Source organism: Calidris pugnax, unplaced genomic scaffold (assembly GCF_001431845.1).
Source record: "Calidris pugnax isolate Ruff unplaced genomic scaffold, ASM143184v1 scaffold63, whole genome shotgun sequence".
Lineage (NCBI taxonomy): Eukaryota > Metazoa > Chordata > Aves > Charadriiformes > Scolopacidae > Calidris > Calidris pugnax.
Window position 1 is genome coordinate 8,849,499 of NW_015090852.1, and position 17,379 is coordinate 8,866,877.

General features: G+C 36.9%; 1 protein-coding gene across 10 annotated transcripts in view; it reads right to left on the bottom strand.

Moving 5' to 3' along the window:
- Nucleotides 1-6,226: 6,226 nt before the first annotated feature.
- The window catches only part of NTNG1 (netrin G1), a 159,020-nt gene continuing 147,867 nt past the window's right edge, over nt 6,227-17,379 (bottom strand). For all 10 annotated transcript variants that reach the window (XM_014943560.1, XM_014943551.1, XM_014943556.1 and 7 more), the window contains one exon: nt 6,227-7,473. In XM_014943560.1, coding sequence (XP_014799046.1) covers nt 7,247-7,473 — 227 coding nt within the window. In that variant the 3' untranslated portion in view covers nt 6,227-7,246. The remainder of the gene's footprint in view (nt 7,474-17,379) is intronic.

Genomic DNA, 17,379 nt, shown 5'->3' on the forward strand with positions numbered 1-17,379 from the left:
GACTGAAATGTTTTCATTAACATGTTCAGGTAGCACTGAAAACAGTTATTGAGAGGTGTGAAAGCATCAGTTAGATCAAGGCCTCTTAAAATCAGGGAACTCAAAATATGGTTTGCACAAACTGGCAGAGTAAGGGCCTGAATGAGTGTACATCTTTTAATGTGTTTTTGCTAGTTTTGTGGAGGAGTGGTGTTGCGCTTTTGAATGTAGGGAACACATTAATCTCAAACCAACTGATATCACAACCAGAAAAAAATTCTATAAAAAAAAATCTCTTCATGCTATGGAGCTAAATCAGAAATGGGAGAATTTACATGATTATTCTAAATGTTGTGTTTGTTTTTTTTTTTTTTAAGATCTGTGCTGATCTTTACATTACAAGCAATGTTGTCTTCCAGGTGTATGCTGCTGTACTATATTAATTAACTTTGGATGTAGCGTAGTAGCTATGAACCACTTTTATGAACAATGTGTGAACATTGTTCTTCTGTTGGGATCACACAGGAATCTCTTTGAAGTTCATGGCTTGTCAATTGACTGTATGTAAAGTGGTTTGTGACATCACAAGTTGGCAAATAACTCCTTTTAGACATTTTACATAGAAAATATTTGCTAAGATATTTTGCATACTGGTATACATTTAGTAAAATGGTTTGAAGGGATTTTATACTAACTTTTGTCAACTTTGTTTTGAAGAGATTAATGTAAAGATTTTGTTTTTTTAATTTTGTGGTTTGCTAATGTTGCTTTCTGCAACATAGCTAAGAAGATTTTGGTTTGGGTAATACATTGAAGAACTGGAATATACTAAAATTTCTGTAGAATAAATGAGGTACATTTGAATACCACTGAAAATGGAGGGGATGAAAGGAAGAAAATATCACTGGTATTGTGACTTGAGTTGTGATTTACCTGTGCATTGAGGAAGAACAAAATATGCAAGATGTGTAAACATGGCACTTAAGGACATGGTTTAATGGTAGACTAGGCAATGTTAGTTTAATAGTGGAACTCAGTGATCTTAAGGGTCTTTTCCAACCTAAATGACTCTGATTCTATGTGTAGAACAATGTTAACCTTTCCCCTCCATTATCTAACTAATACTGCAATCTGAAAAGATGGAACTACTATGGCAGTGTCTGATAACAGATGAATTAAAATTGGTGACTCCATTTTAAGGTTAAAAAATTATTTTTGGAGTGACCAGTGGTCCCAGAAATGGTATTTTGGAACACATGTGATTAGAGAACTAAAGACAACGTGACAGAATTAAAAAATCTTCAGTGTGATCACTACAGGCACTCAAATTTTGTTGGCCAATAATCTGAATTCTCAAAGCTGTTGAATTTATAGAGATACTTACAAACTTAACAGTAAACTTGCTCGGAAGATGAGGAGCAATTGTAGTTCTTCTAGCTCTAGGCTGCAGTGCTGGTACTGGAATTCAGTTCTGCTCTATTAGATGTAACTTGTGATTTGCAATATTTCTTCTGGAGAAGAAATTTAAACTTAAACTCCTTTCTGAGTTCTGTCTTCAGATTGCAGCTGTGTGCTCTGTAAATTCCATCACTTGGATTAGGTTAGTAATGAATCAAACCTGATTTTTAATTGTATTTATAATTTTCCAAAATAATAGAATGGGCTTTTTTTTTTTTAAACAAAAAAAACAACTTAGTGTTTAAAGAATATTCCACTTGAGATTTCTGCCATAAACTTTGCATAAGTCTTCTATATATTAAAGATTGCACTAATTTCATAGGTTATGATATATGTTGCCTTGCAAATTACTGTATGATGTAGAAAGACTCTCATTTCCTCTTCCACTAAAACAGGGAAGAGTCCACTTCACTGTACTTTTGTTGTGATAACAGTAAGGGACAATCTCTGGGAGTTCTGAATATGGAGTACTTGTGAAAAATATGCAGTTTCTATTTAGAATGCAAAGGCACCCAAGTTAAAGAGATTTTGGCTTCAGTGTCGGGATGCGTGTATACATATATATTTAACTTTTTACACTTATATGTAGGACTTCTTTTGTCCCTTTCACCCCTATCAATGCTACTAATATTTCTTCTCTTTGAAGAAGAGTACTCTTGAACTGTAAAGACTGCCAGTGTATAGGATTGAACTGATGTCATTACTCTTGAGAGGTCTTGTTCAGACATATAAGTGTCAGAATTAACTTATTAGTAATTTATATCTGGGATGTTACAAAGACCTGTGCAGAGTACTTGAGTGAAAATTACACTATACAAGAAATAGAAAATGGTTATCCAAAACCAGCCTCATTTTCTCAAAACAAACAAGCAGTAGCCTCAAAACCCACTCCTGACCCCTCATTTTCCCAGAATACGCTGTTACTACTTCAATTTCTCAATAATGATTCCCTTCTAGTACAAAAATTGTATTTCCAGTGACAATAGTGCACTCAACTCTGTTGAGCAGTAGCATGTACGTGGCAGGTGTTTTAGCACCTGTGGCTAGAATGTGCACATCTGCAAACATGCACACACAAGTTTTGATGGAGACGTGATGCCTTGGGTATGTCTGAGGGTGATGTGTTTGCTCCTGCTGACAGATGCAGGACTGACACCGTTCTGTTGTGCTTTCTGTAACTAGGCTGCCAATTTGGTTCTACTGACTGCTATGAAACTCTGATTCAGTCCACTTACATACTGTGATCTTTATGCTGGTCCTTCTCAGAAATGGTTATCAGCTAGCAATGCATCCAGGAATCCAACCCCAAAGCCTTTACAATCTCTTGAGGTCTACAGATTGTGTAACATTAGTCTTCTCTGTGCTCTTTGAAGCTGTAAAATTTCTTGAGCAGAATTTCTTCATGTATATGCTTGGGTCTCTATAGATAATGATGGCCAGAAAAACAATGAATGGAAACATACGCATTGTACTGGAATTTTATCTGTTGCATATAGTGGCAAAAACGGTGTCTTGATATACAGGCTGTACTGGTGATGAACTCTCATTTCATTAAATGAAATGCACCATATGGTGCAAAATGCTGCTGTTCTGCGTGTTTGTTTTGCATACACTGCTTACAGCCTCTTCTTTCTTATACTGTATGATGGTGGGAAAGGTGTTAAGTCGGTTAATATGAGATTTCTGATTTGTAATGCCAGGTCTGTGTTGTGGTGGATAGATGTTTGCATCCATAAATAATTAAACTTACAGTTTTTCTTAGTAATGAATTGATTGACTATGTCTTAATATTTACATCTGTAATATTTGCAAGGACAAACATGAAGGCTGGGCTAGAGGTTGGCTGAAAATCTGGTCTTGCATATTCTATGAAAAATATTACTCAAATTTCTCACAGGTGAATAAACTGCATGCATGGATGAATCTAGTTAATTCAACGGTTTAATCAACCTAGAATCCCAATGAGGCTATAACAAATCCTCCTGGCATCTTGGGGTTATGAGAAAGATGTATAAAATTATATGCAAGCAGAAGATCTCTTTCTAAATTTGAGGAGTCTTTTGCACATTATTTTTTTGTTCTGTTCACTACATGAAATAACTTTTTATCTGTGGCTCAGTCATGATAAAGTATTAGATCAATTATTGTTTGAGGGCAATATCTGGGGTCAGTTTGCGTCTCGAGATAATTTTTTTTTTCTTTGGATAATTTGTTTTTGAAAGTTATGCAGCACTAAGTCAGACACCTGTCTCTTAATGTCCCTTTGAGAAAGATGGCTAGCTTGAAGTGGACATTTTTGCAGCCCCCTTTTCAGGGAGCAGCACCTTGTCCTAAACTGCCCCATTTTCGGATGTTAAACACATGTGGATCCTGGATCAGAACCAATTCTCTAGTTAGAAACACAGGAATTGCATGCTGACTAGGACTGACTGTTAGCAAAACAACTAGAACTAATATAACTGCATAAATTTAATTATGAATGTTAGGTTTAAAGGCATTGTACTCTGAACTGAAATCTGGACATCTAAGAAATGTAAAGTCTGGTCAGTTCTTGGATGCTAAACCTTCCAGGAAAGAAATATCATACAGGAAATAATAATTCCACAGTAGGTGCCTTTTGCTGTGTTCTGATGCAGAACCAAAATCTGAGGTTAGTGATTGTGTTGCTCTTGTTATTTTTCTGGTATCATGTATGTGTTTGCTATTTTACAGGCATTCACAGGGAAAGGATACCCACTCCAAGAAACCTAGAATAAGTTGGAAGGGGTATATGTTTTCAGGTGAAAAACAAGGCATATATGGTGACTACACGTGCTCATACAGTGAGAGATCCTACTGTATCTTCAGGAAAAGGAATCTATTGTTCTTCACAGCTTCTGAAATGGGGAAAAGGTTCTGCCTTCATTTTCCACTGAATTTAATAAAAAAAGCAGGTAAAGCAATGCTCAATGATGTAAATCTCTCAAGATGCACACAGTATTTTACAAATATACTTGGAGTACAGTAGCACCAACTTATATTCAAAATTTTCAATTAGTGAAGTTCTCTGGAATTCAGAGGAAAAAGTAATGAAGCTGAAGAAAAGGATTATTGATAAGAAAACTTTCCACTGAATGTTTTCCTGTATAAAATTGTAATTTTATTAATAGGTAAGGGAGGGTAAAATGCACGAAATGGTAGCTAAATGCGTGGAAAGCTGTATCCTCTGCCCTGGTTTAGAAGATCATAAGTTTATGAAATTGGAATGCAGCTGAATTGATTGCGATCTGATATTCATTATAGTTCAGCACAGCTGGCAGAATCCCTTCTTACCAAACGTGCATAACATGCTTCCTTAGCACTTTCACAAAGCCTTGAGTTTATAATGACAATTAAGGTGCATCTTTTCCAATAATTACACAATCTGAATTTGGTCTGTGCTAATAAGCTTTAAGAAAACTTAAATTCCACATTTTAATATCAGAAATCCACTTAATTATAGGTAATCTCCAGCTCTGCATGTCACCTCTATTAGCATTTATATTCCTCATTGAGTCTGCAATATGATTTTCTGTTTATTGTCTTGAAAATCCTTCTCATATATACCTGCAATCTCATGCAGGCTGTGGCTGGCAACCAGCCAAGCTCTGAATTTATCTTTGCCTTATCTTATTTAGCCCACCAAAAGAGAGTGCCAGAGTGAATAGCAAACATTCTGCATGAAGGCCCAAGGTGACAGCCTGACCAAGCACCAGCTTGTGGTCTTTGCCATCATCATCACCATCTTCATAGGATTCTTTTAGAAATGAAGACCTGATTTACCTACCCATTTCTGGAGGCTGGGTACTGGCCTACAAAACTTGCTTCCTCAGCGGAAAGAGCTTATCCAAGAAGGCAGTGCCCTAAATTCTGCTCTGTTCACCATTTGGAAGAGGCGGCCAGGTAGAATTTATTTCTCCCAGGAATTTTTCTTTTGCTGATTAATTGTTTTCTGTACTAGGCTATTATGTTGGTAAAATATTTACAGCCATTATGATGAAAATTGCCAAGCAATGAATTCACACAGTCTTGCTACCCTTTTGATATTTTTTTTTTTTCTTCCTTCCCAGGACTTTGAAACACTGCTGTGGTTTTGGCTTGCCTCTCTATTCCTTCTATCCTTTTCTGTCACACTCAGTAATTGGCCTAATAAAAGGCAGAAACAAGAATTTATTACACCTTGGGCAATACTTGAAACAAACTTTATTTGCTGGAGCAGCACTTTTTATCTACTCGCTGCTGTATATTTTGACACTCCTTCTAAATATTAAATTTGACTTTATTAAAAGTTAAATCTTGGGGCTTTTTTGTGATTGCTGCTGTTTTTGCAGACTCTTAGGCAGACTAGTACATATATAAACATATCATTTTAATGAAGCTTTTGGAGAAACAACATAAACTGTGGCTATATCTACTTCATTACTGCCAGAATCCACAAAAATGGTATGAATTAAAGACTAGCTTCTGTAATAGCTTGTAAATTAGTCTTGGAATAATTTCTGTGATGAATCGAGAGAACAAAGATGAAAACTATTAACTTTTCATACCTTTTCCAAATTTGGGATTTGATGAAGTTTTTCTCAAACAAATGATAAGCTTTACATTTAAAATTGTTTGCAAAAATGAGAGTAGTAAATATAAAATCAGGTTAGATTGTTATGATGCCATTTCCACTGTTGAATCTGTTTTTCTTCCACATGCTAGGAGATAAAATGATCAGAACTTTTTTGTTTTCTGAAAAGGTCTTAAGAAATAGCAATACATCATCCTGGAACTGTTTATGCAGGAATTTTTATTCTTTGAAATCTTCCAGTGTTAAAGCAACAAGAAAACATTTAGAATGTCCTTTGGTGGAATCTTATTACACTCGTTATATATGTAAACTGATATTCTTTGATGCCAGCACGTTGCCCATACAGAGAAATCTCTGCACAATTAAATGAAAGGAAAAGGAAAAGGACTAAATAAAAAGTAATATTTTTCTCTTATCTGATTAGAATTAAATACATTAACAAATTGTCTGGTAACACAAATAGGCAATAATACAAAAAATCTACATTGTACATTATTTCAAGAAAAATAACTTCATTTGAATACAAAAGGATAAATACACTTTTTGTCCTATAGCCACTCTTGTACAGTAGGTGAACACAGCATCTTACTGATGCAGTGCTGCTAAGGTATACAAGGATATGACTGGCTTGAGTTTTATTGGGGGGCTGTTACACATGTGCATCACTAACATCAGACAAAGAAATCTTTCAACCAACAAGGGTTACAGAGCAACGTTCACTAAAGCACAGGTTGGAAAGGATTCGGGGACTGAAGCAGGCCAATATGGCAGCTTTTACAGATTTCCTTATACCCACAATGCACTGACAGCAAAGAATGCCTTTATTTGGTCGGTCCACACACCGGGCGGAGGTACAGTAGCGCACCGTATAGGAGTAGCAAATGTTTTTTAAATTCTCTTCCCATTCTGGGGGCTGTCAAAGCCGTTTCAGTCCTGTGTGAGCTTTGCAGCTAGCATTGATTTGACAGAACAGGCAGCTGCCGACTTGCCTCGAGTCAGAGGTGACCAGTCTTGACTCAGAGCCCTGTCCGTAACTGATTAATATGGCTTAGTTCAGTTAGGCCTTCTCAGTTTGTATGCGATTACTTATTCTTTCTCTCTTTTTTTTTTTTTTTTTCCTTTTTAAATTTCAGTAGCAAACGCTTGGATTTTGTTTTGTTGTCGTGTGGCACGTTCATTTGAAGCAGTCTGAATGGGATGCCGTCGACCATGGGGAGTCTAGCACACGCAGAGCCCAGTGGCTCCCAGTAGAGCGGTCAGCAGCACCAGAGGCCCGTGTGACATTGTCCCCTGGGCGGAGTTGTGGCCGCAGCCTCCCGGGTCCCTTTCACACTTCAGCTTCTCGCACAAAATGCCAGTGTAAGCCGGAGGGCACTGGCACCGCACGTTGTTGACGCACGTTCCTCCGTTCTGGCAATGCAGTAGCTCGTTGTCACACACGTTTGCTGCAAGATAGCAGGGGAGGGAGGGGAAGAAAAGCAGAATTACGTGTAAGTACCTCTACAGGAGAAACTCTGCACTAAACCCAGAATTCAAATACTACCTCCCCCCGCTTCCCGAGGGATGTCAAGAGGGGATGTATTTTTTTAATCAAGTTTGAATTTTTTATTTTATTTGATATGTTCTCATCCTTTTTTTTTTTTTTTTTTTTACGGCTGTAGTCTTGGAGAACCATATAATTCACTTCAGACCACTGACTATGATAATATTAATTAATGCATTTATATGAATAATGATTAATAATGAAATAATATGAATATTAATACCTGCCTTGTGCCAGTGCCTGCATTTTTATAGTTACTACTGAATTGGAACAGTAGGTGGGTGTGTTATTATTTGAAAGGGGCAATGTATATAGAGCTTTAACAGTGGTTAATGCAACATGGTTTTGCTGAAGTAAAAAGATCTGCATGAGAAGGCAGGGTTTTATAATCAAGAACTGCATTAATGATCTGAAAAAATTACACGAAAAAGATAAGGCAAGCATAGGCAGGAAATTCGGCATGCTATTTGATGGGGATTATATGGTATATACATATGGAAATAAGAGATAATGTTGTTATTTCCATTACAGATCAAATATTTCTTCTTAATTAGATTTGCTACTTTGGTACAAGGGTAACTGGCGTCCTAAAAAGATTTCAGTTAGATATTGTAGCCTGATATAATAACTTCAGAAGTCAGATTTGACAACAGAGTTAAGAGGAAATCATACAGGCAAAGTTTTTAGAGCTTCATAATATCGTGTTTGAAAAATTGACAGCTTTACTTTGTATTACTTAATATCAGTAGAAATATTTCACGAGGTAAATATGTAGACATAGGAGGAACATACTACTTAAATGTGTCAAACCGTGTTTTATTCCAGATGATATCACTAGTAGAATATGTGCTAGATTACAGCTCTGTCTCCCAAAGGAAAAGCAATTTTAGTAAAGATCCTGCACCTACTATCTAGGCAGAATATAAGAGTACAAATTTTCGCTCAGACAATTGGGGAAAAGATTATTTGGTTTAGAAGCAGACACAAAGTTACATGCTGTTTATGCATACCTTAGTCTGTGAATATCCGGAATAATTCATAATAGGGAAAATATTGTTAATTTTACTTTAAACATTTCTATTTATTGCTACAAAAAAGTAGAGTTGTAAAATGTTAATTTACTTATTTTTAAAAGCAACCTAAATATTATGAGAACTAAAATTGAAGTAGTCCAAGTTCCTAAGTGATGCAATTTTCCATAAATCTATACAATTTTGTGCACCAGCAACCTTACTTGTAATCTTATCTGTCCTGGCTTGCTTTCAGAAAAATAACTTTCTCACTCTAGAAAGACTCTGTGGCAATTGCTTTCTAATGTTCTGCATCCAAATGGACCAGTGTGTTAGAAACTCATAGATGTAAATGAGAGAGAACAGTTAAATAATTTTTTTCAGTGATTCCTTTGGCAATCAAAAGTTTTTACTAAGAACTATGGATTCAACTTTGTTGTCCTGTTTCAAATGTCAAAATTTGAATATTAAAGTACAACAAACAGCACATATTATTGATGACAGCCATGTCTGGATTTTAATGTTCTATATATACCAAAACCAGTGTTTATATTATATACAAGGACCAGTAAATCACCACCAAATAAATGTGATGAGATTAACAACCCAGAAAAATATAATAGGCCAAAAAAATAAACAAAAAAGATTTTTAAGTCAGTATTTGAGTTACATCTCTTATTCCTGGGGATATGTAACTTTAAAGTTGACTTTATTATTCATATGGTATATATTTATCTGTATCAAATGCAAACTCAAAATACTTTATCTGATGGTACAAGTACAGAATCTGTTTGTGCTAGACTACTCATTGCTGGGGTGCTTCCTACAGTTCAGGCAGTGGAAAGGGTGAAATATCTGTCCCATCAATACTGACCATTGTTTGCCTTGAATATTGAGTGGAATTCAATAGTTAAATAGATACCACTTCTTAATAGCAGATGAGATATTTCACTTTGGCCCGGAATATATTATCCAAATTTTCCCAAGTATTTGTTTTCCAATAGTTGTCCCATTTTTGAACGTATTTTGACAGCTATAGCCTGTTGTTTTAAGAGGCCATCAGCCCAGATTCTGATCTGTAGTTACAGATTGTTGGAGATGGGTGGCTGAAGTGGCGTTCTGCTACGTGCTGGCTGTTCTGTCTGACACACTGATGCAGGGTGCTATCAAGTGTGTCTGATCATTGCTGTCTACAAAATTCTGGATACAATGTTATAGATGCTGATTCTTAAATCAGCACCAATTATTTCTCATTAGAAAATTTTAAAATGTACTTAAAGAAGGGGTGGATCAAAAGCTTCTCCTTTGTCGTTCTTGCATGCTTTTTAAGTTTGCCCACAGAAACGCATTAAAGTAAAAAAAAAGGTAGATTTTAATGTTCTCAGCAAAATATTATGTACCTGAAAATTCTTGAATTATCAATCCTGTATTGTCACAGCTTTCCTTTCCTTACTTTCTTCCTTGTATCTCTTTCTCTTGCACACACACACGTACACACATATATGTATCATGTAGATAGCAACTGGGGTGATTGAAGTTAAATGAAACAATTCTGAAAATGTTATGAAATGCTGTTATCTATTTTTTGCTGATTTTGTTTTAATTTTATTCTGACCAACTCTAATACCATTTCCACCTTCCTGAAAACATGGTCAGGATTACTTTTAAAACTTCAATATTACCTAATTATGTTTATTCAATTTAGGAATTGGATTAGCTACAGCTAATGAGTGTAGCATATGAACAGCATAAAGAAAAGTACTTTCACTGGAATTTAAAACAAAATTTATACCTTCAACAAAAGTAGCCAACATGCAGCCAAGACAAAAGCAAGGCAAGTATAGTAATTGTTGTTATGAAAGTTAACAATATTTCTAATGTTAACAGAGCAGTTTGCCAGGATACATGTTACAACACATTTTATTTCAGGAGTTGCTCTAGGCTTTATTCAGAGAAGGCGGTGACCTGGGAGCTGCTGAGCAAGGCAGTAAAGGCCAGGACCTTGCAGACCCCTTGATCTGTGTTGAAGCCCAAGGAGAGCTGCTGCAGCGGGTGCCGGTGGACGCAGGCAGGGCTGGTGGAGCCCCAGCATGTGCCTGGCCCATGGCCTCTTTCTTTCCCCAAGCAGCAGGGGTCCTGAGCCAGGCCAAAGCAATGCTGGCTTTCCTGCCTGTTGTACCCCTCACACTTTCTCCTGTCTTCCATGTCCTTGCCCCTTTTTATATTTCAAGCAGTGAAATATTGCCTCCACTGCTCAGAGGTGTTGAATCACCTCTGCCTTATCTTCATCAGTAATACTGAAAAACTAGTTGGAATTAATCTGAAAGGCATCAGGTATCAAGTTCTGGTCAAAGAATGAAACATGGAGAAGTGATGCGAGTAAAAGAACTAATTCTGAAGTAATGACACATGACTATTAAGACTTGTGTGGTTGAACTAGTGGTGGGTTTGCTGGCAGACCTTCTTTAACTATAAGACAGGACATCAAATTGATTATTTAAGAAACAAAGCAGAGATGGCTGATTTGCTCTGGAGAGCTTTGCAGGCATTTTTGAGGGATGTTTCTGAGCATGGACTCCAGATCTGTGCTACTGTGGGAAGTGAAATATTTAAATAAAGGAAATTTTTTAATGTTAATTTCATAATTCATCAATTTACAATCTAAGCTGTGGGATCCTTAAAACCCTATACAAAGGAGACAGCAAAAAGCCGTACATGAAAATGGATAGCTCTTTGAAGCTTTTCTATTCTTGGGGCAACACCCCACCCCTTTCCAAACCAATAAAACCCTGCAGTTATCAAGAGACATTATTATTTTTTAATTAAAATGTAAAGATAGTTTCCAAAGTAAAAATTAACGAAATATCAAAGCCTCTCTTTTAGGATAAGACCTCTATGAATGATGATGAAAGATGCCTTACCACAAGTCAGAAAATATTCTTGATTTGTAATTCCAATGTTACTACACTTGGAAATGGAATAGAAAGGAAAGCAAGGGGAAAATATCCAGTCTTTCAACCAACTCAAGCAGTTCAAGGGTGAAGTCATGTGCTAGTCTTTCATAGAATTTATATTGGGTATTTAATGAAAGGTATTGAGAGTAGCATAGTTGTTTGACAAATGTCTACTTTCCTCTTAAATGTTCAAATCTGAATAATACATGACAATTTCTGAGTCTGTCCAAAACCCAACTTTAATACCTTTGCAGCTTCTTGAAAGAAGGCAGATAGACAACTGTGGCTGATTTTAGTTCTGAAGCAGCAACATGGACACAGTAACACAAATGCAAATCTTGCTCTCTTCGATCTGGCACCTCTGGCACAGCACTGTGCTGTAGGCTTTTGTTCTTTCTGCTTACTGCTCTGGCCAGTTTCAGAGCATGTGCACATGGCTTTTGGTCTGCCTACAGCTCAGATAAAAACCCAGTACACTACTGGACTTAAACACAATTTCTTTTAGCCTCCTGTCTTTCCTGGACACCATCCAAGAGGGGAGAAAATACATTTTGTACCTTTCTTTGTGCTACCTTAATTTTTTGTACAGCTTGCCTACAGTAGCATCATGAATATGAGTAAGGGCAGGCTATGAACTTAAAATAAAGAAATGAACATATTTAAAAGGATGCCCTTTTTTTGATCTAGATAGGTGGTATTCACTTTTTGCATCAAAATCTGGATTTACTATGAAATGTTCATTGTGGTAACAGCGTAAAGACCATTAATGATAAAGTCTCAGAAAGAAGCTTTTTATTAGAGGTCCTTGCTTCCTTTCTTGAATTCAGAAGTCTTTCATTTCAAGCAATATTTTGTATGATCTCTCCCATCACTATTTTTCTTCAGTGTGCTCTTTTTGTTGTATCATTTATGAAAGCCTTCTCTCTCCCTCTCTCTTTTTCAAACCATCTCTTCGCTTTTCTCCTTTTTTGTCTCCCAGGTCATGAGTATTATAGTCCCTGGACAGGTTGGTGGGTTGACAGCTCTGAATATATTATACATTTTGGTCTATTCTAAAGCACTGATGCAAGCTTTGACCCTACTTCTGCTGCAGTGAATTTTCCATACTGTTTGTCAGTAGTTTCTGTGAATGGCACTACTGAAATCATGAGAATTTTTTGACCTTGGATTCCACCTCATAACTTCGAAAGCATACAGGTCTAGTGGCTGAGGAAATTATTCTTGGCTGTTTTTTTTCTCTAATGCATCTGTTTCCTTGGTATTTCTTATCTAGTAAAGAATTTTACCTGAATTCATTTACGAGGAAGTTTTCAGCACACAGCAAACAGAATATTCTGTCTCGGCATAATAAGTGAGTCAAAAACCAAGCATAGGTGAAACCCCTGTTTTCAGTAATGATGTTCATAGGTAGCTTCAATATATGGAGTGGTTGTCTATATATAGAGAGTTGTGAACAGCACATTGAAATGCCATGAAAAAATTAGGAGGTTTCATCTCACTACATAAATAAGCTCAGTAAATTCAGGCCAAGCATAGTGCAGAATTAGTTCCTATGAATACTATAAAGATTCTGTGCATGCATTATTCTTTAAAAATGTGATCATTTAATCAATAAATGGTAAAAACAGTCACAGAATATAAATGAAATTGCAACAAATGAGGAAGCTTGTGCGTATGCCTAGTAAGAATACAGACATCTACACATACATGCACAAGAAAACCTCTGCAGTCATGAAGGCATTAGTAATATTTTTCCCACACTTTGTCAAATAGACATTAATGGAATTGGGGAATGCAAAACACTTAGTTTCATTCAAATGCAAAGGTTTAAAATTGTTTCCGATTCTATCAGAATATGTGTCCACAATCAAAATATTTTCAAATTGCCAGAGTTAGCAGCAACAAATTATTTCCCCTATTTGGAAACAATCCTAAAAATGCAATATATATTTGTTATGTGTTAAAGATCTCTATGTGGGGCTTCACTGACTAATGAGATTTTGTCCATACAAAGTAAATATCAGAAATGAGGATATAAGCGCATGGGGGAAACTTGTAAGCAGTTGGGCTTCTTCTGAAAGGTTACAACTATTGTTGTTACAGTTACTGTTGCACAGCACAGGACAAAACCTCAAATTTTTATAACTTAAGTATCTTATTCATTTGAATAACCAGTGGGTAATAACTGACTTGGATGTTTTGTCACTTAGATTTCTCCCCTGTCCGTTTTCCAATTAGATCTACTCTTTTAGATTATTATTAGAATTTAATTTATTGTTGTCAGTTACTGCCAAACGGTTTTTAAATGTTTTGCTACGACGAATACACCTGTCAGTGTTGATCAGACTTCTTCAGTGGTTTTAAACCACAGACATACTTGATATGAAAAACAGCTATTGCTCTTTTCAATGAGATATTCATAGTGATTTGTTTTTTTTGAAGTGAAGCTAATTCATCATTTGCTGTAGTAGGATCAGTAAAACTATCTTAGGATACTGTCTAATCAAGACGAGGTAGATGCTCTGATAGCATGAAAAGAAAGCTGGTTTGTGCTTATCTACCAAGGCACATTCTGAAGTTAAGACAAAATAAATCAGTGTAGACAAGTACAAGCCTAAAGCATATCTTACTGTGTCAAAATTATGGTCATAAAATGACAAACATTAATACAAAGATCTCCTGTGCAGAATTGAAACAATGTTGTGATTAATTATATTGCCAACAATACAAGGAAATAAACATTGACCAAGTGAGAGTGGTTTCTGAAGGCAGACATCTTCATCTTGACTTGTCTTAGAAATGCCCATTAGAGGCACATTTGAAATGACACTTGTTTTTGTTTTTGTTTTTTTTTTTAATCAAACCAGTTTTATTAAGTTACCAGGGACTAAATGAATAGGTACTGTGTTTGCCGAAAATTTCTGGTGGAATGTTTAGATTGTTTGCCTGCATGTAATTTCTGTTCTTTCTGCACAATTCTTGCTTCAAAGCTAAGCCAGTTCTAATCAAATTGCAGGAAAACACTTCAGAATTTCTACAAGAAGATGCAGCTACTATTCAGAGTTCTCCCTAGTGCACAGCCACAGAATGGATGGTGATTCCTTCCTCCTGTAAATAGGTACCAATTTATCCTAGCATCCACATGGGTAAACTTAGTTGATTACATTTCACTACCAAAAGTACAAAATCCTGTACAGAACAAATTATATTTTAGCCATGGTGTAAGAACAGAGGTAGAAGTGACTCTATTTCAGAGGTTGTGTCTATGCTTTCTCATTTTCCATCTCTATTCTCAATCTAAAATCCGTGGATTTAATTAATAAAAGATCATGACAAAAAATACATCTGTCAAAAGGACAAGGGGGAGAACTGAATTTTGGAATTTATACTCCTGCCTGATGGAGAAGCCACAATAGCTTTGGCAGAAACAACACAAGATTGCGTGTTAAAATGGCTGAAAACAAATCCAGATTTAGTTATCTAAGAATTATGGTTGAGATAATGCCTTCCAATCTTCTATGGTTTCAGGAAATGATTGATTAACCTTTCAGTTTTCTGATTTTGATGGTTCCAATTTTATACTTCTCCAAAAGAGGGTGATTCCCAAAGTGTGGGGGGAAAAAATCCCCATTCTTTTTATTGCTTTGCTTATGTAGGAGCGCCATTGAGTTGGTATGACCCTCATATTTTAGGATAATCTCAGGAGAGCAATAAGCTACATCGTATCTTTAGTTGCTCAAAAGGGACTACATATTGCTATCATTCATATTCCACTTACAAAGCTGTAAGCTGCAGTGTCGTTATTTCTATCTTCCTGGAGATAAATGAACATTCTTACATGATCTGTCTTCTCTTTCCTTAACTAGGGAGTGAAGCAATTGAAACTACAGGGTTTTTTTTTGTCTAGTGCCAACAGCAAGGTCAGGGTTTGGATGCAACCACTATCAATAAAGAGTGGTTAAGCACAAAAGCTCCTCAGATGCAGAAAATGAAGTTGTCATCAAAAGGCCCTCTGAACAGTTGGATGGTGGTAATTAGTTCCCTAAATACAAGCAGCTGCTGCCATTAGAGGTGCCAGAGGGTGTTTCAGACATTTACATGGGGCTGGCAGGTATGTCCTAAGACCTACGAGAGATTTAGGCTTGTGGGAGTGGTGGCAGGATGCCTGTTAGGGGGATGGCTGCCTGTTTCAGGCAGGTGCTGTGGCCCTGGGATGTGGGCTGCCTGCAGCCGCCCTGCCTGCAGGCCCTCCGCTCAGCTTCCCTGACAGTGTTCGACCTCTGCTCTGGTCCCTCAGCAACACTGGATGTGGCTCCTGTGGAAACCCCTTAGTTGTCAGCAAGGGCTGTGAGAAGCCTCATCTGATGCCTCCACTAAAGCCCCCTCTGCCCACTAGTTTGGGATTGCCTCTGAACTCAGGCCCTGGCCTTGGTCTTTGCCTGAGTGACCTGGTGGCCTTGGCCCATCCTGACCTTGCACATATGACATCCTGGTGTGACACCAGACCTGCCTCACCACTACAGGCTTGCCTGGCGGTCTGCAAGTGGTGACTGACCCTGCCAACACCATTGGAGCTGCTTAGATTGGCTTGGTTGGCTTGGGTGCTGTGGGAGGGACCCTGTGCTGGGGAGCCCCTTGCCTTGCTTACCCCCCTGTCCCCTTTTCTCCCCCACCAGTCCCCTTCTGGTTCTGTCTTGCTGTCTCCTTGCAGAACCACCAACCACCATTGCCCCTTAGCAGTGGCACTGGACACCTATGGTCAGGCACTTCAGTGCTATCAAAAAGTTCAGCAGAATGGCTTTGCCTGAACAGCAGCATTTTCAGCTTCATGCATGTCAACAGTATTTTCTTAAAAGGTTCCCAAAAACTATTACACAGAGCTGCAACAAGAATCACTTTTACAGAGCACAAAAAGGCAGAAGAAACCCTGGAGAGCACACCACAGCAGGAGCATGCAAAGGTCAGTAATTCCAACACAAGATTATGAATTATATAAAATGCTGAATGTTCCTGCATACTTAGCCGCTAGGGTGTTAGACTTCGAATAATGTTTTGGACACAGAAGAACACAAATAATTTCTCTTTGTTTACAATGACAAAAGTTTCTCTTCCTGCCATTCTTACCAATGAGTGCTGCATTGAAGCCTTTTAAAAGCCGTGGAATAGTCCCACACGCATATTACTTTATTTGGCAGCAAAACCAGAGAAAAGTCACAACTGAAAAGATTTTCTAATGCTTTAGGAGATTAGCATTGTTCTAATAATTATTTTACTAATTTTTTTAAGGAAAGGGAGAGACAGAGTGTGAGAATGTGTTGGTGGCTTCTATTAATAATGATATTAATTCCATGATAGCACTAATCTAAGGACAAATATTGGATGTATTGGTATTCCTCAAAACAGATATGTGGCCCTGGATCCTGAAGTGGACAAAACTTAAAATTATAATCAGCGAACTTTAAGATTAAATTGTAATCTTATGTTACTTAATAACGGTATTTAAAAAAAATTTTCTCCTAATTTTTTGCTCCCCAAATATATGATACATTTCTGCATGTTTGTGTACTCTATGTCAATTTGAGCAAAAGTGTCCATGATGCGTTTGATAAAGAAGAGGAGACTAATGTGTTATCTAAAATTTTTTATTACCCAAAGCAGCATAGTTGTTGTATCTTAATAACATGTGTCCTGGTTTTGGTGTTAAGGAAGAGCTAAATTTTTAATAATCAGTTTTTCTGCAAAATTTATTTTACAATACTTGCTGTGTATGGCAAACATGGTAGAAAAATTCTTTGAATTCAAACTAATAATTTTGTATTGTAATGGCTAGTTTTTAAAGTCACA